This window comes from Catharus ustulatus, chromosome 2, assembly GCF_009819885.2.
Source record: "Catharus ustulatus isolate bCatUst1 chromosome 2, bCatUst1.pri.v2, whole genome shotgun sequence".
Taxonomy (NCBI): Eukaryota; Metazoa; Chordata; class Aves; order Passeriformes; family Turdidae; genus Catharus; species Catharus ustulatus.
The window spans coordinates 33,003,173-33,024,686 of NC_046222.1; the positions used below are offsets into that span (position 1 = coordinate 33,003,173).

The 21,514-nt window shown below is 43.5% G+C and overlaps 1 protein-coding gene across 1 annotated transcript in view; it reads right to left on the reverse strand.

Annotated features, from left to right (window-relative positions):
- The window catches only part of NARS2 (asparaginyl-tRNA synthetase 2, mitochondrial), a 51,743-nt gene that overhangs the window by 17,235 nt on the left and 12,994 nt on the right, over positions 1-21,514 (reverse strand). The window contains exons 6-7 of the mRNA XM_033086405.1: positions 18,298-18,398; positions 3,504-3,636 (exon numbers count right to left, since the gene is read on the reverse strand). Coding sequence (XP_032942296.1) covers positions 3,504-3,636; positions 18,298-18,398 — 234 coding nt within the window. The remainder of the gene's footprint in view (positions 1-3,503; positions 3,637-18,297; positions 18,399-21,514) is intronic.

Here is a 21,514-nt window from a genome sequence, read left to right on the forward strand (position 1 = left end):
TGTGTGCACATACACACAGAGGGTAGGATTCTAATCTTGGTGATAAAATCTCCTGTCTCAGCAACAAAACCAACTGCTCAGGCTCCATTTTGGAGAGATGCTGCTGCTGTGCAAGGAAAGAGACTTGTCTGCCAGACCACTGCTCCACTAAAGCTGAATGCTGATAAAAGTCAGGGAAGAGAACAAGCCTGAGCTATGGCAGCTGGATATCACTTCAGATAAGGAACCTACAGTCCTGCAGATACCCCAGTGTCCCTAAAGACCATTGTGTAAAACTTTTAGAACTAACCCTTCCCATGTGATTACCACAGTTTGCTTCCTTAAGACTGCAGTCAGACCTGCCCAAACGCCTCAGCCTTGGTACTGAAGACAGAATGTTGAGTGCAAACTAGTCAGGAAATCAAATCACATACATGTTTTAGATCCAAGCTCTCTAAAGCTGACACCGAAAATCAGTGCAGTGCTACTGATTTCATTTCATGCCTGAACTCCCCTCTGTAAAATGGAGGTAAAAATACTCCATGTCACTAGGCTGTAATGACAGCAAATTAATTTTGATGAAGTACATAACCAGAGGAAGACAATACTCCTGCCCTCAGGACACAGCTCAAATACTGAGTGTTAAATTGTATACTCCATCTTAAAGAGATATATTCTTCATCCCTTAAAGACACAGTACTGCTAGGATATAATCTTGTTAAGGAAGACAAACACTATGCATAAACTCCTGACAGTGCCCTCAGGAAGACTTCCTTCTTGCATTTCCTAACTTTACAGCCTTAATAATGTCTTTTTTAGCATGGTTTTGTATGTGCTTCTGATGAAATTCAATAATGACTGTATCATACTGCCTCTTTGAGACTCCATTAATGTCACAAGTGAAGTGGGATCCTTTAAATATACTGCACTGCTGATACAGTGGAATGAAAAATAGAAGATAATGGCCTACAAATACATGACACAGCATTGAAGAGAGAGGGAGAGAGTGATAACAGGCATCTCAGAGCACAAATGAAACTGGAGACCTTGGACCACCAGTTCAGGTACTGGGAGGGTTGATGGCTCTAGGGAGTCCAGATATATCCACAACTGGACTTCTTCTACTGTCTACCAGACCTTTTTCTAAATCCTTCTCTTTCTTATCCATTTTGAATAAGAAGTGCCTTGGGGGCAACCTGGCCCAACTTCTTAACTTGACTTACAGAAAGAGGTCCCTCCTTAGGTACCCTTACATGCACCCTCTACACTAAAGCAGAAGTATTATCACCCAGCCATGCAGCCTGAAGTACTGCATGGCACCCGGGACTTTCCACAGAAAGCACTGTGAACCAGTACTGACTGTGAGAGTCAAGGCTTCTTTGTAGCACTAAAACACATTTTGGCACACAACAGAAATTTAGATTGCATGATTAAGACACACGAGACTTCACAAGAACTGTGCTACTAATTTAGGAATAACTGAGCACTACTCTGTGCAATTACAGTGGGGAAAAAAGGCTGCTGCTCTAAGACTTCACGCCCTTTGTTCCCAAATACATGTAGCTTGGTTATTAAATCCCCTTTTTTCCTTTTATTTCATAATGAAAACTATGTTTCTTCTGGAGCTTAGGATGAAAGATCTCAAGCCTCACCAGTGAATGGTAAACACGCACATCTTTGTAGCAAGGTTCTTTAATGATGTATAAGCAAATACTTCAAGATGTCCCTGAAGAAGCTGAGCCTTCCCAGCACAGCAACTTGGTCAAGTGAGAGATACTTAGTCCAAATGTTGAATAGCAATTTTAAAAATAAATTTTTAACAATCCAGTTCCTTATGTGAGGACAAAGTTCAGATAATAACCCTGGCCAGGAGCCTCGAAGGCTTTCAACTTGGCATTTTGCACCGAATAAAGAACTTGCAGATGACAACAAACAGGCAAAATACCCAATAAGCAGATACATAAGAGAACACTGAATTTAGGTCAATTACACCAGGAAAGACACTTGGGCTTTAGAGCAACTAGCAGGGTTTTCTGTTGATTAGTTTTTTTTGTTCGTTTTGTTGTAAGAGAGATTGCCCAATGATTTAAAAATAAACAAAATGGAAACTCCACTTCCCCAAGTAAGAACACCACAAAATTAAGCCTGTTGCAATACAAACTCACTATGAGGAATGCAAAATAATGGCTGCTAGGAGAGTTTCTGTTATAGGGAAAGGTGCTTGTCAAAGACTTTGGGACAGAGGGAAGATATAAAATGGAGCACAAGCTGAGACTTCACAAGACACTTAGCAACGACAAAGGCAAAATTGAGAGGGAAAGTTCCTCCTTTCAATACAAATAAAAGCCCCACAAATTCCAGAACAGTTTTCAAATCTAATTCTCTGATTAATCTGAATTGGCTGTCTATACCTCAACAGCCAGGAAATTAGGGTTTTCTGCACAAGATATGTTGATTCTGTGTTGAAGGACTCAAACACCACTTAATAGAAGATCCTGCTTATTATACTAGATAGAAGTAGTGATGATTTCAATTGACTCCTGATTACCTAGAGAAACAGTGGGGAGAAACAGGAATTAAAGTGTGTACATATACACACACGTGCTCTAAGAATACACAAAGCTGTGGAGAAAAGGAGAGACAAAAGAAAGAGCAGGATGCTATTCATCATGGAGCACAGACTCCCAGTGGGTCAGTCCACACAGCCCAGTGCCATCCAGGCATCTCAGATTCAGAAGCAGCACACAGAGCCTGCCAGCTCTGCTCTCAGGCCATGCTGATTCAGCACTGTATATAACCCACGCTGAAGAAACCAATACCTGGATGTTATTTTATAAGTCTGCAGCCAGTGCCTCAGGTATTTTTCTTTATAAGGTTATTTTTCCAATCTCTTTCCACAGACCTTATCTGATAAATGAGAGTGTGTCTGGATGTTTACTTACAAGTTCTACTGGGTATAAGCTGGCTTATACTGACACTAGTAAAGTGTATAGGCATCCATCATGTGGTTAAAGTGCAACCGAGAGGTCAGTCCTGAAAAATCAAAAGCTGTCTGACTAAGGATTTCTCCAGTCTTCTGCTAAAGTCACAGTGAATAATGTATGCCAGAAATTGTTGTTTCTCCTTCAGATTTCAATACAGATTTAAAGGAGGTCTTTACAGAGCACACCAAGGAACACACTGCTTAAATACTGCTCACTGGGTGGAAAGGTGCTGAACATTTTGAAAGGGAGAGTGCCACTCATTAGCACTAGTCAAGCACATTTACATTCCCTGGCAATACAGCAACTGTGGAGCTTCCCATTCAGATAAGGGCTGTGTGCACCTCTATCATTCCTTCAAAATCCCCTCTATGGCCTCATCTCTGCTGAGCAAACCCTCCTCCTTGGGAAATACCTGTGCAACCTCTACTTGGCTCACACAGGGTGAGAGGAGCTGTGACCTCCACTGAGGGCAGGGAGCACAGCTCAGGGAGGAGGAAGAAACTCTGGTACCAGTCCTGCACAGACATCTGGAGTGCCCACCTGCATGATGTCATGAAGGCTTTCAGTGAAGGACAGCTCAGCTTCCACCATGTAGAACTCCGCCAGGTGCCGGCGACTCTGCGAGTTTTCCGCTCGGAAGGTTGGGCCAAAGGTGAACACGTGAGTAAAAGCCCTGCAAGGCAGCAGGCAACAGGCAGGTCAGGTCCAGCACACAACTGGACTGTTACACCTAAAGACCCCACTTTCCTCCCAGTATCTAGAAACAACCATGTATCCATTTCATCTTTGACCAGTTCAATGGCGCTGCTGTTACGTTCCTTCATCCAGGCATGCAGAGGGGTTATTCACATCTTGTGACTCAGAGACATTGCACAAACACACTGTTCAGCTTACTCTGAACACAAGTCATGCTCAGGACACTTTTTGTAACTGTGTGGGAATAAAACCCAACATTCTGCAGAACTGGATAACTAGAGAAGCATGCAGATACTATACCAATCACGCTTTCCTCATCCACCTGCCTTTGTATTTCTTTGGCTGCAATGCCTGACCTTCACAGGTGCTGTAAGACCCCAGTGCTCAGCAGAGCAGAGTGGGCTGTGCTGCTGGGCACTGAGATGAGGCCAGTGACACCCAGCAGGACAGGAGGTGCATGGGGTGCAGTCCCCCTCTAGTGGTAAGAGAGCCATGGAGATAAAGAACTGGGCTTTTCCACACAGCTAAAAATGGTTCAGCTGAAAGGAATCCCTGTTGCAGAGAAGATATCTGGGAGAGTGTTAATGCTGAAGCAACCAATGCATTTCCTATTATGAAGCCATTTCTCCTCCAGCCACTTTCTGGAGATTCTATTTTAAAATATCCTCTCTTGTTCTGCAGTCACGTCATGCTGTGTTTCCACTTCCTTCGTGAGAAACCTGCCTATCAAACACCATCACACCTTTGCAAGTTTTGATTTTATGTGGGAAGCTGCACTCCAAGCAATACCTTCTACATTGTGATCTATGAGCACTTGAGCTCCTGGACACCCTGAAGCCAGTGAGAGCTTCCCAAATACAGTAATTTCACAAATACAAGCCGCACCATTTTGACTAAAATTTTGCTCCCACACCGGAAATGCGGCTAACACTCAGGAGCGGCCAATATGTGAAAAATTTTCTGACATTTCCAAACCCGGAAGTGCCAGCCAGAGTGCCGAGCTGAGCACCTGCCAGTAAAACACAGGATTTCGCGATTGTTACAAATTGGTTACTCTGTTGCGCGGCGGGTGGGGCCAGCTCAGTGCCGATAGCGCAGGGTGGGGAGGGAGGCAGGGGAGCTCCCTCCTTCCGGCGGGGGAGAGGCGGGGGGCTCTGTGCTGACATCCCCACGGCTCGGGGAGGAGGCGGGGGCTCCGTGCTGCCATCCCCACGGCCCATGGGGTAAGTGGGGGGCTCCTGCCCCTGCCTGCCGTGGCAGGAGCAGGCAGTCTCTGCCCCCGCCTGCCTTTGCCACCGCGGCGGAAGCAGGGGTGCTCTTTCCCCTCCTGCCTTTGCCGCCGCGGGTGCCGGCGGGTTCCATCCCTGCCTGCCACCACGGGGCAGCGCCGGGCCGGGGTGAGCGAGCCCAGTGGCAGCGGTGGCTGGCCCCCAGTGGCCCCGCCGAGCGGCAGCACCGGGCTGGGCCACCTGGCCCCGTCAGCAGCCCCAAGCGGGCCAAGCCTGCACAGCCCGAGCCGAGGCAGTAACCCCCGCCCTGCCGCGATTCTGTTACTATTTGGCAACTCTGTTGCATGCGGGTCCTCGCTGCGAATGACAGAGCGGCTTATACTCGGGTGCGGCTTATTTATGGACAAAGAACGAAATGTTTGCCAACACCCAGAGATGCGGCTTATAGTCCGTGCGGCTTGTATTTGTGAAATTACTGTACATGCTGTGATATCTGTGTTTCCCCTCATGCTGCATGGGAAGAGAGCATGATTGGGGAAGAGAGCAAGCTGCTTCAGAAGAACCATGAACTGGGCAGCTGCTATCTTTGGTACATCTTCAACTTGATGCTATTTTTAGCTGCAGACAGAGTGTAGGAGAAAAAGAATCTGATCAGTAGAGATTAAGCAGAGTTTGACACTCATGAAAGGATGCGTGCTAATTGCTGGGGCTGGCATTTGACTTGCATCTTGCTCTGCAAGCTTTCAACTTAAAAAGGATGTTCACTGAAGTTTCTGAACAGGCTAATTTTGTTAAACTGAAGTTTAAACAAACAACACTACAAAAAGCAGCATTTTTCCTTTGCTCCTTATGGAGACATCTGTGCTTCAAATAAAGGAACACACACATTCTGCTTCACTCATCTGTTCCCTCATGTCACATGTTGGTTAAAGGTTACAACTCCAAAGAAACAGCACTTTCTTTTTCCTTGAGTTGCTAGTAGTAAACACATCAGAAGAAAGTTTCAGGTTAAGACTCTGAATACATAGCCTGCCTGTAGGTTTCTTTTCCTCATGGCTCTGTTTGCCCTCCACCAAAAAACATACTTTCTATCTCCACTTTGCTCTTGTACCTGCACTCTCTCATATATGACCACAGCATGTACAACCAACTAACTAGATTCTTCAGCAAGCATCTTCCTTCAAGCACTATTTTTGTGCATATTTTCAGCATGTTACTTTTCCCTTTGTTGCCATTCTCACTTGCTAAGACATTACTGCAAACTTCTGTCATTCCATCATCCTCCTTCAAACTGCCCTTTGCTGTAGCATCTACAAAACCTCAGCAATGTTTACATAACTGCTGTACCAAGACTATTACTCACTGCACAGGTCATTCACTATCATATCATCAGTTCCTTGCGATCCCCCATCTGTAGCCACCTGTTGTCTTGGGTTACACAGAAATTCATCTTTTTCCTCACATGGTCTTTTTGGTTTGTTTTTTTTCCCATGCTCCTAACAGCACCTGGCGCAACAAGGTCTTGGACCCAAAGTTTAAGAGCTTCAACTGCTATAGCAATACAAACAACAAATATGAAACAGTGAGTCACACAGTTTCATGTTTAAGGCAGAACTGGCCAAAAGCTTTTGTTTGCCAGGTGTGGAGGTTGGCCTGCAGTAGAAAACAGGAGTTACAGGCAGGTTCTTGCTCTACCTGCCCCTGCATGTTTCAGGTTTTTGCTAAAATATTTCAATTTGAGGTCCTTCAGGTAAAGAATTTTTCCTAAATAAATGAGTTTAGTCATAAGTTCAGTTTGTGACTGAGCCATGATCAGGCACAAGATGAAAATATTGTGAAAAGCTTACAATTGCTGAAGTACTCATTCAGGTCTGCTCAATCTGATGTGCATGTCTCTAATGTCTCACTGACATGAAAGTCTCAAAGTAACACTGAAAACTAAAGTGTGACACTAGCTGGCCAGCATGAGATCCTTTCCCACAGAGCAACAGCCTGGTTGCAGGGAGAGGCATTTCTCAGTGGCTGCCCAAGCACAGGCACTGACACTTCAGTTACTGTAGGCAGGACAGTCTCCACCACTGCAGGCTATTAAGAGCACTTTGAACTGCACTTATTCCCTACTGATCAGTAGCCCAAGCATGATGACTAATTACTCATCTTTCAAGGGGTCTGCTGACTGCAAGATACCTAAAAGCAATCAAAAATAAAAAAACCCCAGCCTCTTGTTGCTCCAAGATGTCAGCCGTGGTCAAACACTTCATAGTCAGAGATCAATTTTGTCCTGCAAGAATAAAACCTCTCTGTGCCCAAGACAGCTTCTGGAGAAGGCAAGTGCAGCACGACTCCCACAGGAACCAATTTCTGTCTTTCCTCAGCTCTAGGCACTTGTACACAGAGAACCACCTATGTTTACAAAACAAACCATCAGCACTGCAACTCCATGGACTGTCCCAAGGTGACAGTAAGTGTAAGAAATTTGTGATAGAACCAAACATCACTGGTGTGGGGCTGAATTTGTCTGATCCTTGAAAAAAAGGGAAAAACAACACTCACCCGCTAGCTCTGCTCCCCATCAGATAAACCCCCCTCTGCAGGGAGGGGAGGAATCATTCATTTCTCAGGCTAACTGTAAAGGGAAAAGACAGATACGAGTAACTGTGAGAACTTCACCAGGATCCCGGGACCCTGGCAAAGGGAAACTAGCCAGATGTCAGCTGGCAAAGTGATCAAAGGAGCGCAGTAAATGCAAGTCATCTGGTAACAGCAATGTAGCACTGACCAGAAGCCTGGACACAACAGAGAAACACAGCTAAAAACACATATAGTCACTGTAATCAGCTCAGTGCATGAACAATTATTTTCCATCCAGGCATTTATATACTGTTGACTGTGCCCTGCCTTTCAAGATACTAAGCAAATGCCCACTATACAAATCAAGCCTTTATTTGTACTTCATCTGCTATAAAAAACATATCTGTGATATGATACACTGTTGTGTAACACTGAGCATGTACAGATGTATCAAGAAAAGAGGGATGAGGGTTGACTCTGCTCCTATTTCATGGTACTGAGAGCAAACCCAGTCATTTTGTTCTGTGTGCATTCAGCACCTAGCACAATGGAGCCTCAGTGCAGGGTTGTGACTCCTATGCTCTACGATGCAAATAATCAATCATTTAAACATTCCAGACCTCTGCAAGACTTCCAGCATTTAAAAATAACTTGAAAATTCTGTCTAAGTCTCTAAAAGTGCCTAGGTCAGTTTGGGTTGTGGGCACTCAAGAGTCTTAAAAAAAAAAGGTAGTGCTAATTCCTCATCTCCAACAAAAGCATACACACAGGAGAGGAAAAAAAGCCCACTAATCTGTTGAGCCTTTTTCCTTAGCCATTACAGGCAGAGCGGTAATGTCTGTAACACTGTCCTTGTACGTGCTAGCAAAGAATACAAGAGAGGCTTTGAAACAAGTCCTTTTGCAGCCAGCTTTGCCCAGATCAGAGCTCTGGACAGCAAGCCCGAGTGCATTTATGCAGTTCACAGGCGCTGCCGGGGTCGACACCACAAGAAGGCACAGAGCCGCTTAATTAATTGCTCCCTTTCTGTGACTGTATTTCCCTCTGCCCAGTTCTCTGGGAAAATCAGAGTTTAATGTGGAGGCCAAGAGAATATCCTCAGCACTCCTTCCAATACACTGAAACGCAGCAAAAGCCAGGGCCCCATCCTGCAAAACGCTGAGCTTGCTCACCCCAGTCCAGTGAAGGGCCTAGCCACTTTTAGCTACAGGCTCCTGGGAGTCCCTCTGGACACTGAAGCAGCACCTGGAAGTGGTGCTGGGGCACAGCCATACTCTGCACACATGGTGGAAGCTCACTATTACACAGATCACACTCATGTTCTCCACCCTATGAACAGCCAGGAAGGGAGAAACTTTCCCCCTTTCACCTTTACTTCACACACTAGTAAAACAGTCTCCAGAAGCAGTCACCTCTGGGAGCTTTCTGCCACACAGAATGAAAGCTCATTTTGTTCGAGTTCATTGACATTTCATTATAGAGGAAGTGAGAGGAACCAATAGAGAAGTAATAAGTATCTGCACCCAAAGCTGCTTCAAATCATTCTTTTAATTAAACTCATGCGATGTTAGTAGGCCTCAGCATCTCTGCCTTACTGGCAACTTTTAAGGTACAATCCAAATAGAATTAATTGTGCTGATGATTCCCAAGCCAGGAATGGATTGCGCACTTTTTCTGAGCCAGGACTCCACGCTGCTACTGAGGTAATAAAGACTTATTTGTGCTGTTGAACCAAGGGCATATAACTCTGAACAAGGCTATTAATCAAGAAGATGCAATCCTTGCACAGTCAGCTTACAGCCAATGCCAAGGTCACACCACACAGTAGTGACACAGCTGGAGGCAGAAGCTGGTTCCTGTGACTCAGGGCTAAGCACTAAACCACACCAGTACACACACGGAGCAAAGATGTTTTTCAAAACTTCATCACCCCAGTGATTTCTACTGTAAGTCACAAAAATACCAACATGGCAGAGGGAGAACAATTCATTTTCACAGTGCCCTCCCTGTCACCCCAAAACACATGCCTATATTGATTACTCTGGCAAGATCTGCAGGGACAAGCTCAGCTGAACAGTGACTTGGGCCAAACATAATCTTTGGCCATGCTAAATGAACACAACATGTAACCCTTCAACACAGTGTGTTCCCCCACCCTATAATCCATCAACCCTCCCCCGTCCTGCACACACTAAAATCTAGATTGCAAAAAATTCTAGAAACAATAACCTGTAACCCATATACAAAACAACACATGATGTCAGCAGAGGAGGAAAGACCCAAAAGATGACCCAAACCCCCAGGAGTTTAGCTTTATCTACCCATTGTCCTTTCTCTCAGGAAGGGAAGAAGTTAATAAAGTGAACCATCTAATTCCATTCTGTTCTGGGATGACCGTATTAATTTGGAGCATGGAGGACCTAGCTATTCCACTGAAATAAGCAGGTGACTTTGCTCAGCTGCCAGGATGCACCAGTTTGTTGCAGTGCTTGACCTGAACACAACTGGGATTGTTCAGGGATGCTGAAATTTGTATGTTGAAAGATGTTCTGGTCCTGTGCACAAAAAGACACACACACAGACAACCATTCAAAATATCAGCCCAATGTTTCCAGGGTCTAGTTTTTGGAGAAAGCTGAAAGCCCAGAACTCCTAATGATGATAAGGTACAGATGCCCAGCAGTGTGGAGAAGAGGCAGAATATTTTAAATCCTTGAGCTGGATACACTGTGTTAAAAAACACCTGCCAGAGTTGGACAGACTATCTGGGTTTTAACCTCAGCATAAAAATAATACTCCCACTACTATTGTCTGGTGGTTTGGATTCTGCCCAATGACAATGCACATTTCTATTGAAAAGGCAGCAGAAGGGACTGAATTTTACCTAGAAAAATGAATTTTAGAAGACTCCTCATAGGCCATTTCTGCTTGCCCTCTGGGGACAGATGAGAAAAGCTGCATGTTGACAAGAACTTTTGTAGCAGTATGTGAGGCTCAGGGTTGGGCAGCAGAGCTGGTGTGCTGAGGTTTCAGCTCATGCTGCAACGAAATGGGACTGTACTTCCTTTTGTAAGCAGCCAAAAATAAATACATAAATTAAAAAAAAAGAAAAAAAAAAAAGAAAGAAAGCAAGCTGTCTAAGTTCCCAGACAGGGACTGGGAAGTGCCAACTTCCCCCTGCAGCCAGTCAGACTGAAGCAATGCAGCAGCTCCTCTCGCTGCAACCTCCAAATGTCCACAATGCCCGCGAAGTCGCATGCACACAGCATTCTCCTGCCATGCTGCAGGACCTGTTCTCCCCTTGCCACAGCCTCTGCTCCAGCCTTCAGCAGCAGAAAACAGAAGATGGGACAAGGATCCTTCCCAGGTCATCCCCCTCTGCTTGAATATGATCCAGGCAAACTTGAGTAATTGACAACAAAGTGACCCATATACCCTAATTATCTGGCAAAGCACCCAGAAATTTGTTTATTAAACCTTACAGCAGAGCTAGACACTGGACTGTTAGTATACAGATGGCAGGAGAATAGGGGAAAACTGAGACAAAGGACGTAAGAGTTACTCAGAGCCATAGAAGTTGTCTGCTCCAGACTCATCACCCTGGGTCCTCCACCCTTTTATGCAATAGTGTTGTGCTTTATTGTCAGTGGAGTCTTACTTTGTCCTAGTTTTGATATTATTGTTTCTAATTAAAGTCAATAAAACTACCGATTAGCAACGAAAACTCAAGCTGGGTTGATGAAAGCCACCAAAGTAGCTGAGGATTTATTCAGATAATAATTTCCCATGTTCCAGCAAAAAGAGATATTCTACAAAGGAGCAATACAAAATATTTCAAAGATTTAAATAAAACAGGTAGCTAAGATGTTTTTCAAACTTAATCATCCCATTGACTCTTATTCTAAGGCATTAAAATACATTGCCAACATCAGGGGGGAACAACTAGGTTACATCTTTTTCCTTCCAAAGGGGAAAAAAACCCATGCTCTTTAGAAACTGCATTATAACCAGACAGAAAGAGGATATTTAATTTTATTTTTTTTTCATTTTTTAGATGAGCAGATGAGGTTTTATGAACTCTGCAAATATCAATCACAACATGAAAAACTATCATTACTGATCAAAGGGAGTCATGGTTCAGGCCACATTCCAAAGTTTGGGTGTAACTATCTAAAACCTCCAAAGCCTCAAATTCTACAGTAACTAAACAAAGTAAGCAACTGCATCCAAAAAATTACTAAAATCCATATAAAATGCAACATGTTTCAGTTAACTACAACACGTATCTATATTCTATTCTACTTTAGTACAATCAAATCAGCAAATCAAAGAATTTCAGGGGATGTGCTAATGGATTTGTGCATCTATTTTAAGCAAAGCTGTGGGAGCAAATAGGGATGAAGCTGCCTGATTTCATGTTTCATCCTGGAGCTGCTTCCTGAGGCATAGAGACTCCTTGAGAAGCAGGAGCTGTAGCCTGGACACAAGGCAGGTTCATGCTCTCATAAGCCATGAAGTTTGCCACAGCGTTGTTTTGCCACTGATGGCCAGCTGAGCTGCCCACAGGCTTCTTGCTTGCCTCAGTCACAAAGTAAAATAAGTTTGCAGAAGTCACCATGAGTGTGGCTACTATGGCACAGGAACATGTGGGCAGAGGGTTGTGACTCACAAAGCCATGGCTTCTTAAACCCCTGCAGTTCTCACAGCATTGTCCGGGCACAGGGATGAGCGGGACTGCAAGGCCCTACACACATGTGGATGCTGGATTCTCCTGACACAGATCCTACAGCACCTACCACTGACTGGAATAGGGATGACAAGGTATCCAGAGAAGAAAAAGGGACTATGCACTGGATTCAAGACAGAAACATACTGGTTTGACTTAGCTTACTTGTAAAATGAGGACCAAGAATTTCAGCTGAGGACATGCTTCACCAGATGAGCATAAAACTGGTTCTTCTTTTGCTACCTGTACCAGATTTTTGCAGCAAGGACATAACACAAAGAGCACATAGTCCAAAACTGCTGGGATTGCATTCAGCCCCCCATGTAAGGATCCCAAAATAATGGCAGAACTGCAGCTATCCTCAGCACACACTCACCATGCCTGCTAGCACATTACCTGCTTACCCTCCCAAAAAGGTGGAGAGGAAAAAAGGACCAACAGAATATCCATGTGGTCTGTAAAGTGCCAACTAGCCAAGCCACTCTAGACTCACTGTTGTACCTACAGAGTTCATGTATTTGGCCTCCCAGTAATACAAAGTCATTAACAATCACTACAGCAGTCATGAACCAGACTGAAGTATGCAGTAATTGATTAAAACCAGACATGTCATGGTTGCTTTTTATAGATCCAATTAAGTGTCAGCCTAATTAATGGAAGTTAGTACACTAATTATAAGAGTCTGCATTATGACTCAGACTCAAACAAATGCTGTGCAAGAAATATCAGAAATTTTTTTCAGACATCCAAGATAAATAATTACACTTATTTTTGTTACTTCTTAGCAACAGGAATGTTACACAACTGGACATCATTCCTGCAGCTGCATTCAGAAGAATTTAAAATTGTACAGTGTAGAGCAAATATTTGTTTAAAGACAATGCAATCTGTTTCATCATTAACAAGTCATTTTGGAATCAAATTTTAAGAGCATGTGCTGCCAGACTGCTGAGAATGAAGCCTCTTTTATGGAAGGCAGCCTCAAACATCTCTTTTGAGCTCTGCAGTGTTTTCTTGAACATCAAAATGACACTCCCTCTCTCATTTTTCATCCTCCATGCTTTGAAAAACACTGAAGTACTGGCATTTTAAAAGTGAAATCAGTGTGATTTTAGTACCTTCTGCAAACAACAGGAAATTAACTGAGTTCAGCTCTCTACAAACTCAGGCAGACACAGCCAAAATAGTCTGGATGACTGAAATGCTTTTTAGACCCTCTCTGCAACTTGCAAAACCATTGCAGGATTGCAGACAATATCTGAATTAGGCAGAAGAGCATCAGAATACATGATGGTTCAGAAATCAAGGAGATGTGCTTGAGGAGAAGGGGATTAATTATGCTGCATCCAAACCAAGTTTGATAAATAGGTGTTAGTAGGCAGAAGTCAGAATAAAAGGCTGAGATTTTAAGTTAGTTGGAAAACACAAGTCCTGGGGATGTTGAACTAAAATTGAGCTAGAGAGATAATCCACCAAGATAGTACCGTGCCTGAAATAGGTGGAGAGGACAATGAGAACAAAGGCAAGAAAAAAACTTAGAAGAAGAAAATTACTTGGGCTGGAAGGGACCTCAGGAGGTCATTGGGCCAATCTTCTGTTCAAAGCAGGGTCAGCAAGAGGCCCAGACCAGCTCAAGGCTCCACCTAGCTGCGTCTCTGATGAAGAGCACAGCTTTTCTCATCAATCTTTTTCAATGCTTGACTGATTTCTCCATTATTTTCCACTGAGAACTTCACTTATCCCCACTACCCCTTGTCCTCCTGTCATTCACCACCACAAACAGCATGGTTCTCTTCAGAGAACCTCCTTGCAGTTCTTAACAGGCTGCTACTGCCTCTCAGCCTTTTATCCATTTGCAAGGAACTTCAAGAGAATGTGAGATGAATGAGAGGAGAAACCTAGCAAGGGCCTGATAAGAGAGAAAAGAAACAGGGCTAAGGAGGGCAAGGAATGATGAGATAACTCATGCTGCCATTTAGGGAGGCATAGCTCCCAGAAGTTTTAGGAAAAGCAATTTCATTTAAGCTCTTGGTGCAAAAGGCAAAACAGACAGTATCTGGGATGAAGTGTAGCACAAGGGAAAAACAGTGATGTTAAACTATTAACAAGAGGGGCTGAAAAGAGAGGAGCAGGTACAGACTGTGGGAAAGGAGAAGAATAATAAAAAATAAAAAGTAACTGCAGCCAGCAAGCTGCACTTCTTGACAACAATTGACTGTGGCTGTCTCCAGTATGCCTCTGAATCATCTTCAGCTGTGACAGGCCCTCCAGCCCAGTTCAGGTCCCCAAAGGGGCCTTTATCCTCACCAGAGGATTGGTGGGCAAGGAAATACCACATGAACCTCACAGCAAACCAATGACATTTAAAACCAGATATCAGGACACAAACAGCCCTACACATCTACCACACACACTGGTTACTGACTCATCAGAGAGAGGAGACTGAAGGGGAGAGCTGTTACTACTGAATAAAGACTTTTCTGGAGACCTTAAAAAGCCCATAGATTTACAGCAGCTGACAATGATTCAGACACAGTGAGCAGACAACCTAGATGCCGTCATTGCTAAGATGAGGCACAATGAAATGAGAAGTTGTGCCAAGCAGGCCATTTGTGTTGCACTGAGATAAGATGAACTCCCCTGACCTTGCCTTCAATAACAAGCATACACAGCACAGCAGACTGTCAATAAACACAGCAACATCTCTCTTCCCAACTTTCCTCAAAGAAAAATCTCACCAACTATAAATGGCTCACTGTTCTCTCCTGTGATCAGGTACAGCATTCCAAGCAGCCCTGCCATGAAACAGAGCCCTGAGCCCTGGACAAGCCACAAGGATGGGCATTCAGGTGATACCCTGTGGTCTGCAGATGAACTCTCTGCAAGGACACAGAAGATGTGATTCCAAAATCATCTGGTAAGTCTTCTCCATACCTCCCTTTCCAGCCTTTTCCAACCACAGCTTGGATGGAGGTTGCTCATAAGCACTGTAAAGCTAAAAGCTAACCCCAAAATTACATGAATGCCTATTTGACCTTCTGTTCCCCTTCTACATACCAGCAAGGACAAATTCCTACCTGCCTCTCATACCTATCCTGCTCCACCTCTGCTTTCTAATGGACTTCTGCAGGATCTGTCTCTCTCCCAAGTCCTACAAGTCACGAGAGACTATGGTCAAGACTGGATGGGGAAGGTTCTCCTCAGCATTTCTATCTCAGTCTCCTCCCATAAATTCTCAGGAACAAAGTGTTCTTGAAAGCCTTAAGACTGCAACACTCAATATTATATTCAAGCTAAAGGTAGTTTTCGAAGACTAGACAATTTTATAGACATGAAGAATTTAGTCTGGCTAAAACAAAGGGTAAATTTCATGGAATCAAATCCAAAACAGATAAATCTTTACTGTTTTACTTGATTTGTTTATTGGGAACGCTGGAATATTTCAATTTTGGAGGTGGATGGAAGACTCACTTTTTACTACTCTAAGACTGAGAGTGAAAGTGTCAAGTCTGTCAAAGAGAGAGTTCTCTTTCATAATGGGTTTGGTCTCTACACTGAATTTTCCCAATAAATTACAGTAATTTCACTATTATAAGCCACACCATTCTGACTAAAATTTTCCCCCAACCCGGAAATGCGGCTTACACTCAGAAGCGGCTAATATATGAAAAAATATAGGAAATTTCCAAACCCGGAAGTGCCAGCCAGGGTGCCGAGCCTAGCACCTGCCAGTAAAACCCGGGATTGCATGATTGTTACAAATTGGTTACCCTGTTGTGCGGCAGATGGAGGCGGCCTCTGTGCCGGCAGCGCGGGGAGGAGGTGGGCAGCTCTGTGCCCACCTGCTGCTGCCATGGGAGGGCTCCGTGTCCGCCTGCTGCTGTAGGGCAGCGCTGGGCTGGGGCAAGCGAGCCCAGTGGCAGCGGTGGCTGGCCCCAAGCAGCCCTGCCGAGTGGCAGCGCTGAGCTGGGCCACCTGGCCCCGTCAGCAGCCCCGAGTGGGCCAAGCCCACCCGGCCCCGGGCAGAGCCAGTGGGTTTACTGATCCCGCAATTCTGTTACTAATTGGCAACTCTGTTGCACAAGGGTCCTCGCTGCAAACAACAGAAGGGCTTATAATCAGGTGCGGCTTGTAATCGTGAAATTACTGTAACTAAATTAGTATATTGAGTAGCTGGCATGAAATCAGCACAACAACCCTTATTTGAAGGCACATTTTTCTGAGCAATTGCAATGTGGATTCTCCTCAGACATGGTACTTCAGCCAAATCACTGCTGGCCAGCTGGACTGCTGATAGAGCCTGTCAGACACCAGATCTCAGGCAGGTAACATTGCCATTGTTTGCCACATGCCAAGGGGGTTCATAATGAACTTATGGTGATTTTAAAAACACTTTTAAAGTGATCAGTGGAGTGGAAACCTTCTAAAAATGGGAGGGATAAAATCCTAGCTTTGGAAAATGTGAAGTTTAAAGACTGGCCTTTTCATCTGGGAGTTCTGACCTGTATTTCTAATATTATTTGCTGTCTATGCCTCATATGCAGTGTTGACAATCAGTGCTGGAGTTTTTTTATGTAATCACTGATGCACAGTTTAATTGGCTGCTGATAAATAGCTGCAGTGAAATTGTTCAAAGGGCAATTTTTGCATACAAATCAAAACATATAAATTTTTTCAGAAATCTCTTCTCTGCCTGGTTTGTTCTCCCTGACACTGTCTCTTCCCAAACCAGCTCAATGTCTGCAACATGCTGAAATACTCAAGCTAGACATTCTTGATAGACAGGATGCTTCTCAAGTGGTGCCCTGTCTGCTGCAGCCAAAGCACAGGTCACTCAACAGCCAAAGACTGGCGTCATCTCAGATATTAGCTGGGAAAAGTTAATGAGGAAGAGGTTTGTTTAACTGAAGGGGAGAGATTTCGGTTCCTGGAAGGTAGGATAACATGAGTTTATATGTGTTAGACTTAATTAACTGTCACACGTTGTGACCTTTACTGAAAGACGTAATTCCACAATTCAAATAAGTCCAAAGAAAGAATATGGTTTCTAATGATCAACCTCAAATACAATCTCACTCTATTACATCAGGCTGTACCCCTTAAATAGTACAGAGCCTGCTCTAAGATAGAGCAGAAAGCTAAACTTGGCAGATTACCTGTCTGGTAAAATCTTTTTCCATTGATATCACTCAGAATCACCTTACTTTCTAAGGATGCATAAATTAAAAAAAAAAAAAAAAAAAAAAATCAATGCTTTTCAGCATGCAGTACATTACAGCTTCATGTTCCTATTTTACAGTAGTGTGTTGTTCTTACAGGTATTTTGAATCAATCCAGGGCCATCTAAATTTAGATGTGTTTATTCATAATGGAGCATAGCTGTTCTGGGAACCTGCTCCTTTTATTTTTATTTTATTTAAGTACACTGAGTTTTTGAGGCCTGCAGCTCAAGTGGTATTGAATCCCTTCACTATTCAAAAATAAATGAAGCTCTTCTAGATGCAAAAAAACCACTGCACTGATACATCACACAGCTTTAACTCTCTAGATGCTGTGAGACCCTCCAGAGCATAGAATCAATACATGGCTTCAGAAGTCACCGCAAAGACAATGTTGTTCTAACTCCCTGGCCATGGACAAGGAAACCTTCCAGTACCCCAGGCTGCTCAGATCCTCATCCAACCTGGTCTTGAACAGCGATGGGGCATCCACAGCTTCTTTGGCAAACCTGTGCCAGTGCCCCACCACTCTCAAGTAAAAAATTTCTTCCTAATATCTAAATTAAACCTTTCCTCTTTCAATCTTAAGCCATCCCCGCTTCTTGTCACTCCATGTCCTTATCCAAAGCCCCTCCTCAGTTCTCTTGTAGCCCCTTAAGTACTGGAAGAGGCTCTAAGGTTTCCCTGGAGCCTCCTTTTCTCCAGCCTGAACAACCCCAACTCTCTCAGCCTGCGTCCACACAAGAGGTGCTCCAGCCCTCTGTCTAGGCTGGCCTCTCACTGCCCATCATTCAGCCACTGCCACGCAGTCCATTTCTGGCAGATATCTAATCGATACCAAACTTAACAGTTGGGAATACCCCACAAAGATGAAAACATCTAATTTTGCTCACCCTGCCATTACTTCCAAATGGAGCTGGCCAGAAACTGTCAGGAAGGCAGGCACATTGAAGAAATGGGTCTTTTCTGCAGACTCCTTTGCCTCTCTTGATGCCTGTAAGAATGAACAAGTCAGACCATTGGTGTTTAAATAAAAAGCACAGCGCCCGGCTTATTTTCCCCCTTGTCAAAACATTGATTTTCACTTTCCTGCCAAGATGAACACAGAGGAGGAAGAGAAGAATCTCTATCATTTATAGTTTGAAGCTTCATACAGAATTGCCTTCAAAATTCAATTTCAAGCCTGATGAGAAAATGGAGGAGTGTTTTCTGTGCCAGCCTCACTGACTTTCAGAAGAAACTTTTAAAACAGTGTTGTTTTCTTTTCATGGTGAAATGAATTTGTTTCCACTGGAAAAAGACAAACAGTAATAAAGGGGCAATGCAATATCCTCCTAAGATTTGTTATTCCATCTTCAAAAATATCACAACTGAAACAATATTAATTTGGAGACATCACCGCTTATATATTATATAGGCAGTGAAAAATAAATTATGTTTCATTTCAGCTTTTCCACGCTTTTCCAGGTCACCAGATATTTTAAGCATTAAAAAATCTACAAGTAATAGAAAATTTAGCAAGTTCAGTGTTCCATTATGAAAACTGTCAAAAAAAAAATCCCAAGAGACAACAGACACAGATGTTAAAAAAGAGACAAAAATTCATCTGAAAACAAGAATAACCTTTAATATTTACTGTGGGTGTCAAGCACTAGAACAGGTTGTCCAGAGAGGCTGAAAAGTCTCTATCTGGGGAGATATAAAACACTCAGCTGCAGAGCACTGGGCAACTTGCTCCAGCTGACTCTTTTGAGCACCATGAGATGGATTAGATGATCTTTAGAGGTCACAACTCAGTGACTTTTAAAGAAACATGAAGATAAATGATATTGTGTTTCAACATCTTGTGTATTTCAGTGTCATCCCTAAACTCTGGAGGAGCCAAAGATTCAGGAGAAAAACAGAACAGAACTTCAAAGTTAATCTGAGGTTTGGCTGACCTACATTCACTTCCAAACTAGACTTTGTTCTGAAATAAGTTTGAAATACCCACTTTTCAAGGTGTAGCTCCTAGGAGTCAAGCTAAGTGTTGGTGGTTCAGCTAAGTATGCCACTGCCTCCAGCCACCCCACTCCCGAACTTGCCCTACCACAGGGAGCCTTGCTCACCAGCCTTTGATAGTCTACAACCTGCCATTTTTCAATGAGATTGAAGGTGTTGCTTTTATTCTCAAAAAACTCTGCTGCTCATCACAAAGATAAAACAGTGACTTCCAAAAACCTCAGATCACAAGGCAGTTTTATCTCTTCACAGCATCACACTGAAGAAGAGAGCAAGCTTGCCTTGTTCCACAGAGATCAATGAAAATATGACAATTTGTGGCTGTAACCCCAGGACTGCTTCCTTCGTTTGAGAGGTTTCGCAGTTCTAAAAAAACCAAACACCAAACTCCAAGCACGCAGAAGCAGGCCCCTACTGTTTTCAACAAAAAAACCCAGGGCATTTGCTCAAAAATAATAAGGATATTAATAAACATCAAATATTCGCATACTACAGCCCCAGAACCATGACCAGAACACTTAAAGAGAAGGGTCATGGTTTCTGGTTTCTCTTTCCCTGCAAGCTTAGTTCAGACATTCCTTGTTTCACCAGTGAAAAATCCCACCTAATCCTGTAGGATGCAACTTCTAAACAATGAGAAAGAGACAAACTGGAAGCAAGAAAACAAGAAATCAGTCACAAAAATCTCAATGCTTCCCCCAATCCACAAACAGAATACAGCTGTCTCCAGGAGCTGGGGCCTGGTTTATTTATAATGTGTCATTTTTCATTCTCCAATTCAGATACGATTTCTGAGAGACATAAAGACAATAGAAACACAGTAGGTGACTGAAGAAAGTGAGACAATCTACAAATCAACTGGGCTTCTGAAAACCTGCAGCCTGTTTGAGAGGTCACTGAGAGATCCCATGATTTACATCTGCATTGTAAACAGCTCCCGAATGGCCTCTGACAGAAGGTGAAGAGTAAACACAGCAATACTTAGATAAAACTTTACTGTCCCATCACAATCTGATCACTCCCCTCTCCACAGCTGCCCACTGGCTCTCCCTCATCCTAAGGCACAATACTCGATACAATGGGTGTTGCGAGCTGCAACACAGCTCATGCAGAAAAACATCTCAATGCAGGAAAAACTGAATGCCTTCCTTTTTGTTCAGAAGGGACACCTTCAGCAAGGGGACATCGCATAATTAGGAGCTGCACATTTCAGAGGTACAAGTATCAGCTAATCCACTGGAGGTGATTCCTCTACTTCACACATTCGAGCACAGCCAGTATTCCCAAGTGCCTGTGCCCCAGATTCATGCTCAGCCTTTCAGATCAAGATGGCTTCTTTATTTTATGAAACCACAGCCACTGGTACAAGACAAGCAAATGGTAGGGGACACTATCCCTTCTCTGCTGACTCTGGGTGAGACTGGTTTTCATGCCCATGCCCAGCAAAATGAAGCAACAACACTGTGGTGCTTTTACTTCAATTAGATGGACGCTTCTCTCAATTCCCAACCCCAAAACATGAACTTGATAAAAGATTAGGAGGGGATTTATGGGTTTCCCTTCAAACTCTTTCCATCCCAGAGTCAAAAACTACCCGAATTACAATGGGGGGAAAAGGGAGAGGGAATCTGTATGAAACATCTTGGATATGAGACATCTTGGTGTCTCAGAGTAAGCGTGCTATAAGCACACTAGTATTTGACGTCAACTTCAAAAGGCTTTTTATTCTCATTCTAAATACAAGAACAACTGGATTTAGTATCTGTTTTGTTCTCCATCTCCTCAAATGTCTAATGATTTAATTTAAAATTATTCCCTTTGATGTCAGTCTTGTATTAACTTCTCCTTGAGGCAATTAGCTTCAGGAGAGTACAAACTGTTTGATTCCGTATTACACTCTATGCAAGCTAAAAGCATGAAGGGATCAGAGAAGACTTGAAAAGCTCATAGAAATCATTGCTGTAGCTCTAAACCAAGGCCCACACCACCATGTTGCTGCAGCTTCCCAGAAATACTGGGATCTTTAATCCAGATTTGACCTCTGTGATACAGCATTATAAATGTGATTGGATTTTCCTTTTTAGACAACCTCTGCAAAATTCCTAACTT